At 35.6% G+C, this 19,412-nt stretch overlaps 1 protein-coding gene across 1 annotated transcript in view; it reads left to right on the forward strand.

Annotated features, from left to right (window-relative positions):
• The window catches only part of LOC122800743 (maltase-glucoamylase, intestinal-like), a 1,506,799-nt gene that overhangs the window by 1,418,789 nt on the left and 68,598 nt on the right, over positions 1-19,412 (forward strand). Inside the window, exon 44 of the mRNA XM_044069982.1 lies at positions 14,602-14,726. Coding sequence (XP_043925917.1) covers positions 14,602-14,726 — 125 coding nt within the window. The remainder of the gene's footprint in view (positions 1-14,601; positions 14,727-19,412) is intronic.

A 19,412-nucleotide genomic window follows, 5' to 3' on the forward strand; every position in this document is an offset into this window, starting at 1 on the left:
GTTAAGGAAGTAAACTTGTTCTACAAAGTTGTTTAAGCTTGGGTATCACACCTCGATGTTTAAGAGTTCATCATTTGCCAGCCTGAGAGTTTTCTGAAGGTGAGAGTGATCTTTAGGAGGAGTGGAAGCAAGTATGTTTAAACTGTACACCGGGATGGATCTGCGTTCTTATTAAAAGAAATAATAGATTACGTGAAAAGTTGCAGAGCAACATAACAGAATTGCAAACTAAGTTAGCCAATGATTCAGTGGACACTGGATTTATGACGAGTATGACTGCAATAAAGCCAAGGATTGATAAGTGATCAGGAAACTATTGGGAAAAAAAGAAAAAAACTTATTGAGAGACATTGGTGATTTTCGAGCCGGTCAAGTTTATGTTTGGCAGTGGAAACCCAAATGGGGTAGGCCTAAATACAGATTTAGTGAACGTGGTTCTGTAATGAGAGAGTCTTCAATATCATTGTCAGAGGTTTCCTCAAGGGAAAGTGTTTCTTTTGAAAAAATTAGGACAGAAGATGAAGGGGAACATTTGCAGTAAACTGAAGCAAAACAAAATGAGTTTTTTTTTTTCATTGGCGAAAGGGAAAGGTTGGAAAAACAGGACAAAGGACTTCAAAAAGACTTCAGGACTGATGTTTGCGTTGCAGTAAGACAAAATGTTTTTTCCTATAACTCTGCCAATTCCAGTCATGTTTGTAATGATGTGCATATTTTACAGGTGATAAATTTATCTGGTTTAAACATTTGTCAGGATGCTTTGAAAGTGTTGGAAAAGGCCAAGAAGTCTGCAGCTATGGTAATTCCTACCTTAGCTGATACTGTTTTTGATGTAAAAAGGTTTTGTAGGAAGTTACATTTGAGGGTATATTTTGCTAACAAAAATGTGCCAGTAGAATTTAATCTACTGGGTAATGTTAATGAAGATGACTGTGATGACCTATTATTGAATTTATCCGTATATGATAATGTGTTTTTTGACACAAATTATGTTAATGAGGGGATCACAGTTTGGTGAGAATGGGTTATAAAACATTTCCTGTTCATAAATTCTCAAATGTTAGCAATTTTTATCCTCCTAAAATGTTCCCTCCTGTCATAATGTTTGAACAGGTGTTGCTTAAAAAAGTTGAATTGGAATATTTTAAGTTTTTAAAAGCAAATAAGCATTTCAATTTTACAAAACAGGAATGGCAAGCTCTAAAACAACTGAAGGGTTACAATGAACAATATATATTAAATCAGTCTGATAAAGGTGGAAATTGGGTGGTTTTACTAAGGTGGCATACATTTTGAGTTGTGGTTGTAGTAAGGTTAAGTGGTATGTAGGGCAAACTAAAAGAATGGTTAAGTTAGAATCCTGGAACATTTGGGTGACATTAGGAAAAAGAACATTAACAGTCCTGTTGCTGAGCACTTTCAATTGGTTCATGGTGGGTCAGATGAAACTTTGTTTTTTTTGTGAGTTGTGTCATCCCTATAATGTGAGAGGTGGTGATTTTATTACTAAGTTGCTTAGGTTACAAAGAAGGATGATTATTAATTTTGGCACACTCTTTCCTAGGGGTCTTAACCTTGAGGTTAATTTTAACGTATAACCAGCTAACTTGTATTGCACAAAGGGATAAAATTGAAATATTTGATTGTGTCAGCTAGAAAGTATAAACGTTTTTGTATGAGGTTTTAACATGTGAATGTTATAAAATAGGTATGTTGACTTTGTAATATTTATATGCAAGTAAAGAAGCGTGTATTTGATTTTTTTTAACCAATCAGTAGGGGATATTGCTGTATAAAAGGAGCTGCAATTTGATTGTGATTTATCCTTGAAGTCGAAATGCCGAGGTACCAGATGCTTATATTGAATTCAGCTTCTTTATTTGTGTGGCTCTTTTTTTTTTTTTTTATGCATTGTTACTTTGTTTTTTTGTTTTAACTTGTGACTGAGCATAAGCCTGGATATCTCTCTTTGAATTTTTATCCTTGGGGTTATAATTTACTTTCTAGCATGACTCATTTGTAAAGTGGTTTGCCATTTTTTCACATTTACTGCTAGGTAATAGATCAATCTAAGGGTGTATTTTGTACATATGTAAGCATTCTGTAATTCATGAACTGAGATGCTGTCATATGATCTATTGCAATCAATGCCTTTCCTTGGTTCCTTCTTTGTGTGTGTGTGTGTGTGTGTGTGTCTTCTTCCATTGCTTACTTAATTTCAGTTTCTGTACATTACATTCTCTTTGTCAATCAGTTGTTCCTGATAAATCACTTAAACATTATTAAAACAGCGCTTGTCTTAATTTATGTTTTTCTTTTTCAGTATCTTTGGCTGGTATTCAGATATTCTTCTCCTGTCAGATTTTGCTTTCTTTCTACAACTTCACAGTATTTCCTTTCTGGTCCTGTATTCCTAGAGCCATCTGCCTTTCACCTATCATACCATTATTATTCAGTTATATATTGATTACAGGCATCTTGGCTACTAGGTAAAACACTTTATTATGTATGAAAGCTGCGCAGTAAGCATCTTTCAGGCTTATTAAGTTCTATTCTTGTACCATTAATAGTAGCAATTGCCAGTTACACAGAACAGCATAGAAAAGCTAAAACAGCTTTAAAAGCTGTAAAACACTGAAGTCACACATAAAAGTATGTAAGAATAAGGTGACTTACAGCTTTTGAACTATTCCTTCATCAATGCAACACATGGCATCATGCCACTGTCAGTACAGCCTCACTAAGTAATTCACAGATTTCAAAGTTGTAAAATACTTCATGCAACTATATTTTTTCTGTGGCATGCAGTACATCAGATCAGCTGAAGGTCAGTGTGCCATAAAGAATTATGGTTGTGTCTTCTCTGATTGTAACTTACTTATAATGTGCTCCTAATATGAATGTCAGGATGCACCCAACAAGCTTTAATTCTCTCTGCTCTTGAGGTGAGTGTTTTGACATCCATGCCTCAAATCTATAAGAAGCTAATTGTGATTATATATCTAATCATTATCTTGTGGTGCATTCAGCCACTGAAGTAGTATCTGCGAACATTTCTGTTCTCTTCCTCATTTGCTCCACACAATCTTCTATGCCCTCATTTTAATGGCACTAAATCCACACTGACGATTCACCATTCAATTTTAGGTACTTACGGGCAGGCTTCTCCTGGAGGAAGGAAAGGAAGGAATTAGCAGAACACCATTACAGCATCTATATGAAGATAAACTACTGTCTCTGAAAAAGATGTTTTTTTCCTGCAGATCTGCCACATTAGTCATATGGAACCATACTGAAGGTGTTTCACAAGACCAAAAATATTTCCCCTATGGGACCTGCCTATACACCTTGCTGTTTAATATCCTGTACTAAGCATGCCCTGGGACACCCTGGCATAGCCACTTTGTCAATGGACCTATTTCACCAGAGTTTAACCACTGGCATTTTCCTTTTGTTTTAGCACACAGCAGTAATGATGCCACTCCACAAGTGTGGCCACATCACCAATCCTGAGAGTGTCACTTGACCTGTTCAACACATTTGGCACCATCCCCCATGCTGGCATAATTAGTAGGGATAATGCATTACAAATAGATTCCTGTGTAGTAAGATGGATAATATATTGACAAAAAATAAAAAAGCATGTTGTGATAGCAATAGCCTCATCAGAGAGTTTGAAGGTGACAACTGGCACCCCACAGTGCTCATTAGTGGAATCTCTTTTGTCTGGGATTTAATTTTCTGATCTCTAGACCATGAACCGAGGCATCTGGCTAACCAAGTGTGCATACAACTCTAAAATGGAAGTCATTGTCAAGTTGCTCCTCTGATGTCAAGCACTTCAGCAAGAATTTAAACTCATAAATGCATGATGTACTAAAATGGGCACAAATTAAATACTAAAAAATTCAGTATTTGTCACATTTGGTAAACAACCCATTCCCTCAAAATATAATGTAGAAAAATTCAAACAACAAAATGAGAATGTTATAAAAGAACATTGAACTTCATAATTCCCTATCCTTTGATCATCATGTAATAACAGCAGCCAGAGTGCCATTCTTCTTAGCACAGATAATTGCCAGCAGAATATCATCCTGATAGAAAGAATTTCCCATTAAGCAGCAAAACTAAATGTATTGACCAATAAATGACAAATGTTCCCATTTCAAAACATTTAAACTAACTTTAATGACCGACTATAACCAAATGGAAGCTGATGTAAATAATCCACCATCCTTTCTCCTATTTCACCACCTCACTCTTAATGTTTCTCTAACAGTATTCCCCTGCCTCTTCTACCTCTTCCCTTCCTCTATCTCCAACCACTCTTAATTCTTACAGTCTCAAAACAACCTACCTGTCTAGTCTGTCTCCTATACTCTACCTCCCCTACATCTCCTACTAGCCATTCTTACTTTCCTTTCTTGTTTCCAAACTCCTATACAACTAGATCCAACCCACTTTAAATAAGCATCTGCCTAACTATTAACTCATTTTGCTCTAAGCAGCTAAATAATATTGTAACTAGTCACTTTTTCTTCCGCTAATTGTTTAAAATCTTGTTTGTAACAACTCACATACTTGTCTGCCAGTTGTTAATACTCTGTATAACTGAATTGCCTGAGGAGCTTTTTTTCTCTCTCCAGGTCTCTGCTTGTAAGATCCTATAGTCGATTGTTACTACTATGCTACTAAAATTTAAGAAATTGTTTTCAAGTCTTGAGGAGCTTTTCTCCCTGGGTCTCTGCTGAAAATGAGCCAAAAGCTCAGCCAGACTAACCCGGTTAACAAATGTAAAATAAAATAAAATTAATTAATTAATTAAGGCCCTTTTTTCCTGTAGGTAAGGTTCAGGGCTTAAGCCTGAACAAGTTAATTAACTAAGCAGCTCTGTATAAGTAGTGCATTTTACACACACACACACAGACACACACACACACACACACACACACACACACACACACACACACACACACACACACACACACACACACACACACACGCATACTTTTGATCTCATTCCTGCCAAGTTACCCACGACAAGAATCAGTACTCCAAAATTAAATTTTGCACATTGCACTTATGTCTGTATGTGTCTTAAAGCAATGTAAAGGACAGTAAGACTCATGCACCTGCACCTGAGAAAAAAGTAAATAAAGTAGCTTTTTTATTATTAAATTTATATTATGGCCAGCCCACCCCACCCAGCCCCAAGCCAGTGAGCCCGCCTTGGTCACCTAGGGCAGTTGCCTTGGTCACCTAGGGCTGGATCAGGCTGTAATAAATACAATGCACCCTTTGGAAAATACTTCACAAGAAATACCAGACAACTAGAAAGACCCACAGGTTCATAATTAAGAAAACCGCTGGCTTAAAATCCCAAAAGGGTGGAAGCACTGTCCCTTTATTTAGGATGTTATAGACATCTGATGGGAGATTTATGTCTTGCATTCTGTCATATTACAGGCCAAGTTGTCCCAGATACATTGCTCCTCCACAGGTCAAATAGTCGGATAGACATCAGAATTGGGTATTTAAATTTTCATCATCAAGTAAATAAGCCATGGGGGAAGAGACAGATTTATTATACAGTAACTTCCCCACCTTTGGAATAGATGCCCACTTTAAATCAAGCAGTGTGATACGTTATCTTTTTTCAAAGTGGAACTAGATATTTGGATAGGTATTCACAAAATCACCTCTTGTTTGACTGTCCTAACCCTCCTTGAAAAAGGATCATAGTCTAAGGTTGGGAATGGGCAAGGTGTAAATGCTCACAAGACTCAGTTGCCTTATATTTCCTATGATTCTTATGGAATTCTCTTCCAAAAAGTATCATTTGCATAATGTGCTTCTGAGGCTCCAGCTAGAGTCCACTTGCCATGATCATGTGGTCTTCGAAAATGACTGGTTAAATGTGTCCTAAACAAAAATATTTTGTATTCTTAATTATAAATAGGAACTTTGGACTTGTTACCTAAGGTATATTTCAAATTATACACAGCCTGTAAAATGGTATATAATATTCTTCTGTGTGCTGTGTTTGAAGAAATCATACCATCACAATGTACCAGAATTCAAAATAATTGATATAAGGAGACACATAACTGGATGAACTGGTAAGAGCTGCCTAAATTAATATACAGTGTTTTTTCAAGCACACTTGTTTTTAATGCAAACTGAAATCACTGATGGGTTTACTGGTCTGCAGCACTGAATGCAGCTACCTAAGTACAAAAAGACTATATTTGACTATGGCATGACGAAATATCTAACAGACTAAATGTAATTTCTTGTAGATGAGAACAATCTGTGTGTGTTTTTAAGTTATCCTTATAAAGAAAAAACGCAAAATCATGGAACCCTGGAATGTGTCTAAATGTTGTGGTTAACAATGCTGTCAAATGAGTTTCACGTCCCTCCAAAAGAATCACTATGTCTTAGTTTTTTTGTGTTTAACTAGCTTTGAATGTAAGCCAGCATGCTCACATATAAGAATGCAGACATATAAGTACTAATGCAAGGTTGCAATGTGTCTTTAGCTGCCTATTTAAGTCACAGAGCCATACATAAGTTACTGCTCATGATCAACTTCTGTAATTGTGGAGAAGTGGCCAGTGGCAAAAGCAAAATGTTCTAGGTACCTCCAAATATTAGAGTATGGAATTCTATTGTGATACTCATTTATATCCTGAACCTAAGTAATCTGGTATCCAGTCATGTGTAGTCTCTGTGTGAAGTTGTCAAAAACTGTTAAACAAGGAAAATCAGTCAAATTAAATAAAGCATCGATTATTCCAACGTCATTGACTTTCTGTAATTGCTCTCCCTCATGGAGAGCTTGCAGAAGGCGGACAGCTCCACCATCTAAAACTTGTGGGCAGCCACAAATGGTAGGAAAAACTACTTTGTAAAAGTTCACATATGGACGTCTGCATTGATATAGACTCCTCATGTCAGCCAGAATACTTGCATGTACTAACAGGGTCCCAAATACAGCAATTTCTAAATAAGGTTGTAAATAAGTATAAACAAAAAGAATGCAGCAAATTAAATATAGTATTAAGCAGTGAATTCTATCAGTTAGTGCTTTTGTTTACAGTCAGCTTGCAGAAATGAGCAGAAGTAACCTTTCCAAAAAGAGTAGCATTTTCTAAACTACAAATATGCAGTCCAATCTTGAGCCAAGTCCTGTGATACAAAGACCATCCAAGTGAATCACAAGTTAAAAAAGGGACTGAGATAGGCAGATATATATATATATATATATATATATATATATATATATATATATATATATAGAGAGAGAGAGAGAGAGAGAATGTGTTTTTGAATAAAGCTCTTATCCACGATATGTGCAGCTGCCGCTCACTATCTGAGCAGAAGCAGCCAGTGACGGCAGTCAGTACTTACTGCAAATCGTACTGCCGTGCTCTCATCAAGCACCATCTTCTAAACTGAAGTGTAATAATGAAAAAAGAGACAAAATCAAATAAATAAAGCATTAATCTAAGAACTTGCAGCTTCCACCTCCATTTCTAAATCCAGTATATTGCTGTACTTAGGCCAAACTTTGGGCTAGTTTGGTTAAAAGGTCTTGTTTGTCCAGGTAGTGGCCTGCTTTATGATTCCTACAATACTTGTCATCTGCACCATTCTCATAGCAGCTGCTACATTTTCCTACCTTTATGATAGTGGAATCCAGGCCACGTATGATGCTGGCTTCTCAGTATTGACCTATGATTTGTAAAACATGGCCTTAACTTTCAGGATCTTGAAATAAATGCTTTCTGCACTGTCATCTTGAAGATTCTGTAAATATGTTTCCCATTTTATTATACAGCAAAACACAGAAAGATCTGACAGTGTGTGTGTGTGGGGGGGGGGCAGCACTTTTAATGTCATACCATAAAAATCACTTAATTATTTGTGGCACAGTTGTCAGTCCCTGAAACTCAGTGTTGTAATTTAGTAAACAAAAGGATTTAATGCCACTGCTTGAGGGATATATTATATATACGTTAAAAGGACTTTTACTTTCCCTCAGATGCGTAAAGAGTGCCTTCAGCATGTGGAATATTCAAAAATGAAAATAAATTCTCCATTTAAAAACAGTGAGATACAAATCTTTCTTTTCAAAAATTAATATAATTGCTTTAAAAACATTTCCCAATAATTTATCGATGCCCCTCTTTGAACTATGAGAAATTGACAAGCGATATAACATTGTAAAGGATGAAATCTGTACTGCAAACTTCCTTTTAATAGTAACTTTATTACATTCATTTAAAGAACAATACATTTTCTGCTGCCAGTGCAGTTGAGTTGGTATTAGATGCAGCACCATTAACTACCTACCTTTTACATCTCTTGTAGAACCACTTAAATCTGTCATTCGTAAGGTGAATCTTCTGCAACAAAGTAGGAATTATGACCTTTAGAAATTACAAACAACTGACAAGTTTTCTTGTATGATTATAATCCTGAACTTTCATCAAAAATATTGTGAAACCCATATGCTTAAATATTAGAGACTAGAAAGTATTGAGTAAAATTGCTTACATTACAAATTGTAACAACTTAAAGTAGATTTGCTGCTTTCTCTACAGATCTAAATGCATGCTAAGTAAAATTGCAGATAAAAATAGGAAAGCAGTAATAATATATCATCTTTCTTTAAGAGATGATATTAGCACATGCAGTAAAAGGTTAAAAATCAAGGATTATTATCCGTTTCTGTTTCAGCAGGTTCATTTATATAGCTGATTTAATAACTTCTTGAAAGAAAAGTAGAAGGCTTAGATATACACTATCATTTTATACACTGTAACACTACAAACAATATTTCACTAGTATGACTAAGTCATGGGCTGAACAGTAAATTAGGAAAGTGGAATGCAAAGACAGTTGTACAAAAAAAAATTCAAGAAAATCACTTTAGACAGCTTTGATATTTTCAGAATGACTCCTGAAATCATGAAACGTAAGGCAAATACTACATCTTCTGTGAAACCAAGAAATTCAATAAAAATAACACAGCAATGCCTTTCTCTACAATCAACAGCAATTTATTGCTTATTTCCCATTATTTTACTTAAACTGTAAGCATGGACTCTCACTGAAGAAAGTAGATGTGGGTATTAAACTGCTTGAAAATAAACAGCAGGTTTAAAAAAAGTATGGGACTGGGTGATACAGTGGTACAATGATTAAAACTGATGCCTCACTTTGATTGACTTTCATGTTCATTCCCTGACTGTTATACTTTTTCTGTGGATTTTGCATGTCCTTATATTTACATGGGTTATTATCATTGACTCTGAGTCCCCTCTATCTCAAGTAATATCAGAAGCACCCAAACTAGGGACCTATATCTCATCTGCAACATAAGTGAGACATGCTGGAGAGACAGGTATGTATCCCTGAAATTACACCTTCTACTGAACAGGCTTCCCATCCATGTCAAGCAAAGATCCTCCCTACACTTATTCAAGCACAACTTGGATGAGTAGAAGAGAAAACATAAATTTATACCAGTCTGTCACCTATCTCCCCATTAGAACGAAGCATGCAAAAGCCAACACTCTTGCTGAAGTTAAACCCCCAATAAAATGGGTGATATTACATCCTTTCAAATATATTTGAGAAGCATGGTTAGGTACAAAAAGTCCCTTTAGTGTCATTAGACTAGTAATCACCCATGAAGCTATGATCTTACAGTTGGAGATGATTACCATTCCAGTGAATTTCAAAAATAATAAAAAAAAATACTTAGTGTCTTTGGATGAAGTGAGTGACAATGTCCCTTCACTCCCATGCAGGTGAATTTCACAGCTTACTATAACCTAATATAACATCCTCTAAGGTAGGATAACATTTGGAAATTTTATAAACTTTAACAGCGAAAAGTATAGTTAGTGAATTGGCAATGCGCAGTGCTCTAACTTGTCCTAGGTATGTCTTCAGTTTGTGTGTGAGTACGCATGTGTCCTATGTAGGACTACATCCAATTGAGAATTGTTTTTAACATATTCTTACTGATATCAAACGTCAAATATCTCCAAGACTCGGGGTGTTGTACCAGCAGAATGAATATCTGAACATACCCATATACTAATATAAATTCTCAAAACAAGAACAAAAAAAAAAAACATTCAGTATTGAAAATACATTTTTTTGCCTTTCATTTTACTAAAACTGACTGAACTCTAAATTCAAAAAAATTAAAAAAAATGACTGAACACAGACTCTTTCTTTGTATATATAAAAAAAAAACCAAGCACCAACTCCTTGTTACAGAAACTTGAGTAGGGAACAACAAACTTCACATTCTCATCACATGTGATATGATGTGTGTAACAATAAGAATAAAAATAATAAAAAGAAAACATTCTTTTTAAAACAACATTATTTATAACAAATTAGTGTTTCAATAAAGTCAAGAATGTTCATTACATAAAAATCCTCACACCTCTGTGTTAAATAACAAGTAAACAGTTGACATTATTGTCCTTGTAAATAACTGCAAAACTAGGTGTGCTAGTCCCGTTTAACAAATTCAGTAGTACATATAAGGAAAAAAAAAAAATTTCTTACGAACAATAAAATGGAACCACATACTCATCAAGTCTTCTTTAGGAGAAATGGATAACTAGCCTAAAGGATGTAGGCATATAGGTGACAAATGTTGTTAGTAGACATACATTACAGTAAAAAAAAAGATGGACTGGTAATGGGGTATAAACTAACTAGCCTTAGAGAAGATATAAAGAGAACCTCAGTCTTGCGATCTTATTTGTAAAGTTGGAAGTATATTGGTATGCAAAGATGAGGTAGTAATGTAAAAAAATATATATATAAATATGACATAGGTTCTTTCTTCTAGGGGACATTTATATTGAATCACTTCTGATGTTTTTTCTAAGAAGAGGTTTAATCTGGACTTTATCATTGAGGCCCGGATGGTGATCAGCTCTAAGTCTGATAATCCACTTCATCTCATTCTCTAGAGTGTAATTAATAATGTCTCCTCCTCTCATGTTAGGTATAATCTTTTGAATGATAAAAAACTTGAAAGTGTGGCTTATTCCTAATTAACATAGAACCTACCCTAATATGGTAGGTGTCTTCAAGGACCTGTTGGTTTTTCCAACATAAAATGCTGGGCATATCTCACAAGTAGCAATGTAAACAATGTGTGAGCTGTTACAAGTGGTGTTCGTCTGAAAATTATAAATTGATAGGATGAGTGAAAACTGTAGTATCATTGATGTATATACACTGATTACATTTGCCACAGGGTGTCGTATTAGTGTTGTTGGTATGTGTCTTATAAATATTATGGTGATTTCTAGGTTTGCACAAGAGTCTTCTCAAACAGTTCCTATTGGACTTATACTCCTACATGAAGTGTGTAGATGATAATGCACCGTACCTACTGGTAACATTAGATGTAGTAAGTCTTTTTACTGTCATCCCAAATGATTTAGGGATACAATACATTCAAGATTATTTAAGAACACATTCTGATCTTACACCTGAGAAAATAGACTTTCTTACTCTATTATTAGAAATTGTTCTAACTAATAACATCTTTATGTTTGGGGAGGAACTCTTGCTCAATGGGAGGAGACTTTCCTTTTGAATCTCATTTTTATAAGGAACATGTTTTTTCATTTGGAAGAGTGATACAGACACACTAACGAGGTTCACAACTGCTATGAACAATTCCACAAATTTTTTGAGATTTACTACAACGTACTCATACAATCAGATCTCATATTTAGATGTGAATATTAATAGGCTTAGTAATGGGTTGTTAAACACTTCAGTACACAGGAAATTGTGTCATAGGAACACTATATTACATAAGGCCAGTATGCATTTTTAACAATGTCATGAAAGGACAGGTCATCAGGGCATCGAGATTGAATCCAACAGAGGAAGGTTATGTTAAGGAATTGGCTGAACTAAAAAATAAATTTATGAATAGAGGCTATGACATTATTGATGTTGAACGTACCATAGTAGATGTCCAAGCCTGTAGGGAGAATAAAGCTAAACCTTATTTTTATGGTGATGGATGTTATACCTAAATCTATGAATACTAATAGAGCATCTATGTTGTTCACAAGAGATTCCATAAATATTAGACAAATTATGGAAAAACATTGGGATATATTGTTATTAGACAAGGATATCAAGGATATAGTAGGATCTAATTTGAACGTAGTGTATAAGAACCAACCAAATTTGAGAAGACTCTTGTGCAAACCTAGAAATCACCATAATATTTATAAGACACATACCAACAACACTAATACGACACCCTGTGGCAAATGTAATCAGTGTATATACATCAATGATACTACAGTTTTCACTCATCCTATCACTAAACGTATTTATAATTTTCAGACGAACACCACTTGTAACAGCTCACACATTGTTTACATTGCTACTTGTGAGATATGCCCAGCATTTTATGTTGGAAAAACCAACAGGTCCTTGAAGGAACGCATTAGGGAGCACACCTACCATATTAGGGTAGGTTCTATGTTAACGCTTCTTTTATCATTCAAAAGATTATACCTAACATGAGAGGAGGAGACATTATTAATTACACTCTAGAGAATGAGATGAAGTGGATTATCAGACTTAGAGCTGATCACCATCCGGGCCTCAATGATAAAGTCCAGATTAAACCTCTTCTTAGAACATCAGAAGTGATTCAATATAAATGTCCCCTAGAGAAAGAACCCTATGTCATATTGGCTAATATATTGATTTACATTCCTACCCTCATCTTTGCACATACCAATATACTTCCAACTTTACAACATATGCCACATTACATTCAATATAACCAGCATAGGTTTATACACTTTTGAAATTATATTATTTATGCATTTTTTTATCATTTTTCATTTGAATATGTCCTTATAGTTTTTCAATAGGACAATTAGATAAGATCGCAAGACTGAGGTTCTCTTTATATCTTCTTAAAGCTAGTTCAGTTATATACCAGAGCAAGTCATCTGGTTTTACTGTACTGTATGTTTTTTAACAACATCTATCACTTACTTGCATAGATCTTTAGGTAAATTATTCACTTCCCCTCCTAGCTTCTTCTAAAGGCTAGTTCAGTTAGATACCAGAGTAAGTCATCTGGTTTTACTGTAATGTATGTCTACTAACAACATTTGTCACCTATATGCCTACATCCTTTAGGCTAGTTATCCATTTCTTATATGTCATGAATTTGTTCCATTTTATTGTTCGTAAGAAATGGATTTTGCAGTTCCTTATATGCATGTTGCAGCGTATTACAAGGACAATATGTCAACTGTGTTACTTGTTATTTAACACAGAGGTGTGAGGAGGAAGGATTGCACACATTTTTAACATACTTAGATATGCGAGAATATGCACCTTATTTCCTCTTTATGTAATGAACATTCTTGACTTTATTGAAACACTAATTTGTTATAAATAATGTTGTTTTAAAAAGAAGATGTATATACATATGGAATGTTTTCTATTTTTATCTCTTATTGTTGACATCACTGTTATCGTAGATGCATGAAAGTTTGTTCCAAGTACCTAAGTTCTGTAACAAGGGAGTTGGTGCTTGGTTTAGAATGATAGTCTGTTGATGTTCAGTCAAGTTCAGTCAGTTTTAGTAAATGAAAGGTAGCAAATGTATTTCAATACTGTTTGGAGAATTTATATTAGTATATGGGTATAAGGTTGTGAATTTTAACCAATGAGCAGTCATGTTAGAGTATTTAAATGTATGTTTTAGTTGTATTTTAATGTCATACAGTCTGAGGAAGCCGAAAGGCGAAAACTGTCATTAAAAGCATATTCTTACTGATGGTCAAGAGAAATTCCTCCACTCAGTGATTAAACAGGTATTGGAAATAGTTCACACATGTATTCAGAAACAAACACACTCACACATTCAGAAACAAACACACACACACAAACACACAGAGCCAAATCATACTAAAGAAAAAGTGCAGTTTCTTTAACATATTTTTGTTTTCTGAACACTTCCTTAACAGCGTTGTGTAAATAACAACAGAAACCTAATAAAGTATTTTAAAGGTGTGCAGGATAAAACAGATAATACCTGCCCACGTAGGACATCCTCTCTTACTGTCAGACTAATACGTTTACTGATATTTCTGCTCATCTGCTTCACAGGTCATACAAGCACAAGCTCTTCAGAATCTTTCAGTCATGACCTCTATAATATAATGTTCTTGATTCTTGACTATGACCTGTGAGCTAAACAACTCAGGAACACATGCAATACAATATATGGAACTTTAAGGCTACTTAGATATTGATACATATAGCATGCCTGAGATTAGAGTGCCTTCCAAAAACATTATCTTCCTGCTACTTGAATATATTAGCCTGTAAAAGTATACAGTAAATAAACAATATATCTGACATGTTATTTCATTAATATTACACTACCTGCAGTATGAATAATTTACTTTCCGACTCTGACTGCATGTATACAAAATAATATTTAATGATTTCTTGACGTTATAGTAAAACTTATTCTGGTACTTTATTTTTGTTTACAAGGGTACAGCTACTGGTTTTCGTAATGAATGGATCAATATGACTACCCCGCTTGAACAGATCAATTTGCATATTAGAGGTGGATATATTATCCCACTGCAAGAACCAGCTAATACCACATTGTACAGGTAAAGTAAATATGATATTTAAGTAGTAGTAATATGTAACAATAACTTACTTATTAAAATAAAATAGCTTATAATACATTTGGGATCCCTGTTAATGATGGCATATTTATGTATGTAATTAACTATAAAAGTATAATTCCAGGTATAAAAATCAGTCATGTCATGATGTTATACTTACTTCTAAATTCAAGATGGACATCAGTAAGACTCATGTATATATTGTCATGCATTCATCTGCAGTTGCTTTTGCAGGGATGGATGATAGACTTGATTAGAGGCCTCAAAGGATTTACACATGACATTCTTCAGAGATGGTATTACAGAAGCTTTTTTCATGCAACAGTTACACCCCCTTTGGTTAAGACAGAAAGACTTAATTTAGGCCAGAAGTCTCATTGTGCAGCTTAAAATTATTTAGTGAATTTGATACGAATGATCTTTTAATGCAAGTCTACCTGTGAAGCAGTCTCTTGAACAGCTCCCTGACTGCTGGGGTGAGAATAACTTAAAGTAAAATAAATGGTTATCCTGATGTGGAGAGTAGAACACAATCTATAGCAACCTGTATCCATTAGAGACATAAATATCATATCAGGGACGCATTTCCTGTTTCCCATCTAATTGTCTAAGTTAGACTTTATCTGTCCTCTAAGTTGATTGTTTATTTTGATAAGAACAATTTTATCCCATTGAGTTGCTACACCTCCTAATTTTTGCAATGGTTTTCTTCCTTCTGTTATCGTCCCTACTGACTTTGCAATTTGCAAGGTTGGACTATTTTTTTCAGTTAGTTTTGTACTTATTTGTGGTGGATACAACCGTCTGTCTGCAGCTATTAACACGCTTGTATATGGTTTCTGTGAACAGTTCTGCACTGGAAGCACTGACCCGAAGCAGTGTTCATGGGGTTTTGGGGCTTGAGATTTTGCTAGGTTATCATTTAATAGTAGGAAATTAGCCTTAGAGTAGCTACTGAACTTCCTAGTGTTAATTGAGGTTCCAGGTTTATTTTTACTTCAAAGAAGACCATTTTGTGGTCTGAAATCACCAGAGAGGGCATTACACTACAAGGTGTGCAGCACTTTTCCATTTTAGTGACAACAGGATCCAGTATGTTTATGCCCTGGTAGGTGTATTGACAATCTGGTCAAGGGAGTTTGTGTTTAAAAAAAATCCAAGGATCTCTGTGCCTGCCTGTTTGGTGTTATATATAATCCCCAGCTAATAGTGGGGTAATTAAATGTTGCCCATGAATATGGTTTTGGGTTGGATGGTGAGTGCTTCCCATCATATGTTATAGGTATCTTGGGTACAGTAGGACCTATAGCTTGCAAAGAAGTGATGTGGGATTTTGCCTATGAAGATTTAAATGTGAAGAAGCTGAAGTTCGTCATCCTGTTTGCCCAACATTGAGGTATATTTATTTTTGATTCAAATCAAAACACCTCTACTTTTAGCCCCTGCCAGTGTAGCAGCTTGTCTAAAGGTGTTCAAGACATTATAGCATTGCACTGCCAGGGTGCTCTCTGTGGCTTTAAAGCATGACCCAATGACTACATAGACACTAGCATTCTCTAGGTGAGGAAGACTTGTAGGGAGTGGAGTTTCTTATTTAGACTTCTAGTATTGAGCAGTAACAGTTGGGAGAGTCAAAGCAGTTGAGGGGTTTCGGAATAATGTCACTCAGCATGGGTTGATAATGTAGCCAGAACAAGTTTATAAAACAATAAATAAATAAATAAAAATAGTATTGAGCAGTAACACCTTTAGATTTTCCTGGTTTTAATTAGCTATGCTGGAAGAATTTTCAGCTTGGCATGGCCTGAAAAAAGGTACTATGGTTGAGGACTACACTGCGTACTGTGTACTCTAGTATAAGAGAAATGACAGAGCTCCATTCAGATATGACTCTTCACTGTATAAGATGCCTTTTGTCCAAAAGGCAGCTCTCTCAATGACTTCAAACGCAACTTCATGCAGGTGCACTCATTTATTTACATTAAGCAACAATCCACACATTTTACTTCAAAATTCAAACATTAGGATCAACTTATTCAACATTAACTTTTGCCATCTTAATTCAAAGTGCCTGTTGGCATAAACAAGCCTATTGGCCTACACATTCGACCCTTGCTGAGTGGTGCTACTCCATGCCCCCTCACCTACTTTGACTATCCAAACAATCAACGATGTATCCAACATTTTTCTTCTTACTAAAAGTCCTTTCCTGAGACCCTGGATAGGAAAAGGTGGATAACAAAAAAAGAGGGGGGGTGCAAAGTGACAGCTGAATAGATGAAAATAGAGAAAGGAAAGGCCACAAAATGACCACTAAGAAAAAGAATGGGGTTTTGGATTGGAGAGCACTTGGCTCAGCTGTATTAGTAAAGTGCCAGCTGAATGTCAAAAGGGCTACTAAAGCCCTTTAGGCCATGACCCCCTAGTCACATTGTCTTGACAATGTGTCTTGTATGCAATACTTCTTTGTCCAAAAGGCAGCTCTCCCAATGACCACAAACGTCTTACAGGTGTGGCCATATACATTCAATAAACAACAACCCACACATTTTAATTCAAAATTTCAAATATAAAGATCAGTTTATTTAACTTTAACATTTTTGCAGATTAGCTCAACATGCTGGCTGGCATGAGCAAACTTGTTCTGGCTACATTATCAACCCATGCTGAGTGACATTATTCCGAAACCCCTCAACTGCTTTGACTCTCCCAACCAATAACAATGTATCCATCTCTCCTCTTCTTATCAAAGATGCTTTCTCAAGGCCAAGGAAAGGAAGGGAATAAGAAATAAGAGTTAAAGTTTGCAATGTGACCATCCACCAGCCCATGTACTGGGCTGCTCCCCCCCCCCCCAACAATTTCCTGAACAAAGTAATCCTGCAGCTAAACTAGGCAGCCACTTGTGCTATTCTTTAGTTCTAAAATCTCCTTGTAAGTTCCAAAGCAATTGGATTCACTGCCTCCACCCACTATATGGTGATGTCGATCATTAAAGTTTGACAAAATAGGCAATCATTCTTGATAGTAAAATATGTTTAGGTATTTTTTCTATATTGTTCCCCATCAAATGAAGTATTAAAGATTATGGAGAGCTTCTTGAGCTAGCAAGGCATAAACCAGTTGACCTAACTGCAACCATGGCAGTCTTGAAAAGCCCTTCCAAAAAACTAGGTATTTCAATGGGTTAAGGAAGAGGTTAATCTAGTTCTTACACTTCATAGCTCTGGAAGATGTTCTAGTTATGAATGAATGGCCTATGATCTAGAGATATCTCACACCTGTAAAACAATAACACCATTTTAATGAACAATAATTCAACCCTCTCTCTCCATTTTCAATTATTTATGTATTTATTTATTTATTGCTATGAAAACTATTTACCAATTAACATGTAAAATTATTGTAAGTATGATAACAAAGCCCAAGACCCACCTACCAGTTTTTTTTTAATCACCTCAAGCCATATGCTGTGCTTGAAATATGTAAACTGGACAGAATTCTTTTAAGGTTAATGTCCAAGCCATAAGCTGTTATTACGTGCCCTGATGGAGTCCTAAAAACAAAATCATGAACAGAAATTCCCTTAATTGTTCTACATAATCTCCTACACTAATGTACTGGGCAAATGAAAAAGCAACCTGAATGCGCTAAAATTACAAGGTAACCATTACCTTCCTGATCTGTGTTGGAACCAGCCAACTGAACAGACACTGAATCATGAGTCAGTGCCACATCTCCCAAGCAAAGTGAAAACTCCCAGCATACAGCCAGGCAAACTTTAATATGATGGAACAAAGAAAAGGTTTGGAAATGGGTCTCTTGACATTCCTACTATTCCCTTTTATGTAACCCCAGCCTCTCAACACCCTGACAACTAAATAATGCTTGGTGAAATCGACCAAACCACAAATTCTGGCTAACCAACTTAAGGCTGCCAAAAGAATTCTTGGAGAACTAACTGCACCTTTGGCTGCACAATGTGAGAACACATTAAAAATACCCGCTATGAACCAGGGCCTAACTGACTGAATAAAGCTATAATATACATTTTCAATGAAAGCTAGATTGAAATATAGGCCTTTTTGTTGTTTGCTCCCAAGATCAACAGTAATAGCGCCAGTCAATATCAGCCTCCATACAGGTATTGTACCAAGGGAATAGAGAACAACTATAGTCATTCATCTGCATAAGGTAGAACATTCCACAGACCCAGGAATTTCAGACCAATAAGTCTGACCAGCCACATATCCAAAGCCATGGAAAGAATTATCATGGAATTAATCAGTCAGGACACAATGAACCTCACAACACTGGAACTGTCTCAGTTTGGATTTCTCAAGGACAGATCATGCTTACTCAATTTGGGAGATTTTTTTAAAAAGGTCATCAAAGCAATGGAAGAAGGCATAATGGTTCTGACTACATACATGACATAATTCCTCATTCAGGCACAGTTAAAAATCTAAATAAACTGGGAATAACCCCCTATGTCATCCGATGGATTGCCAGCTGGCTCACAGATAAGATGTAGATAGTCAAAATAAGGTAAGTTACCTTCACAAAGAGACCAGTCAATAGTTGAGTCCCCCAAGGTTCTGTGCTGGGACCTCCCCTGTTTAGCATCCACTTTTCTGAGGTCAAAGCCAATAGCAAAGGGCTCTGTCT

This window comes from Protopterus annectens, chromosome 4.part1 (genome assembly GCF_019279795.1).
Source record: "Protopterus annectens isolate FY-2018-M chromosome 4.part1, PAN1.0, whole genome shotgun sequence".
Taxonomy (NCBI): domain Eukaryota; kingdom Metazoa; phylum Chordata; order Ceratodontiformes; family Protopteridae; genus Protopterus; species Protopterus annectens.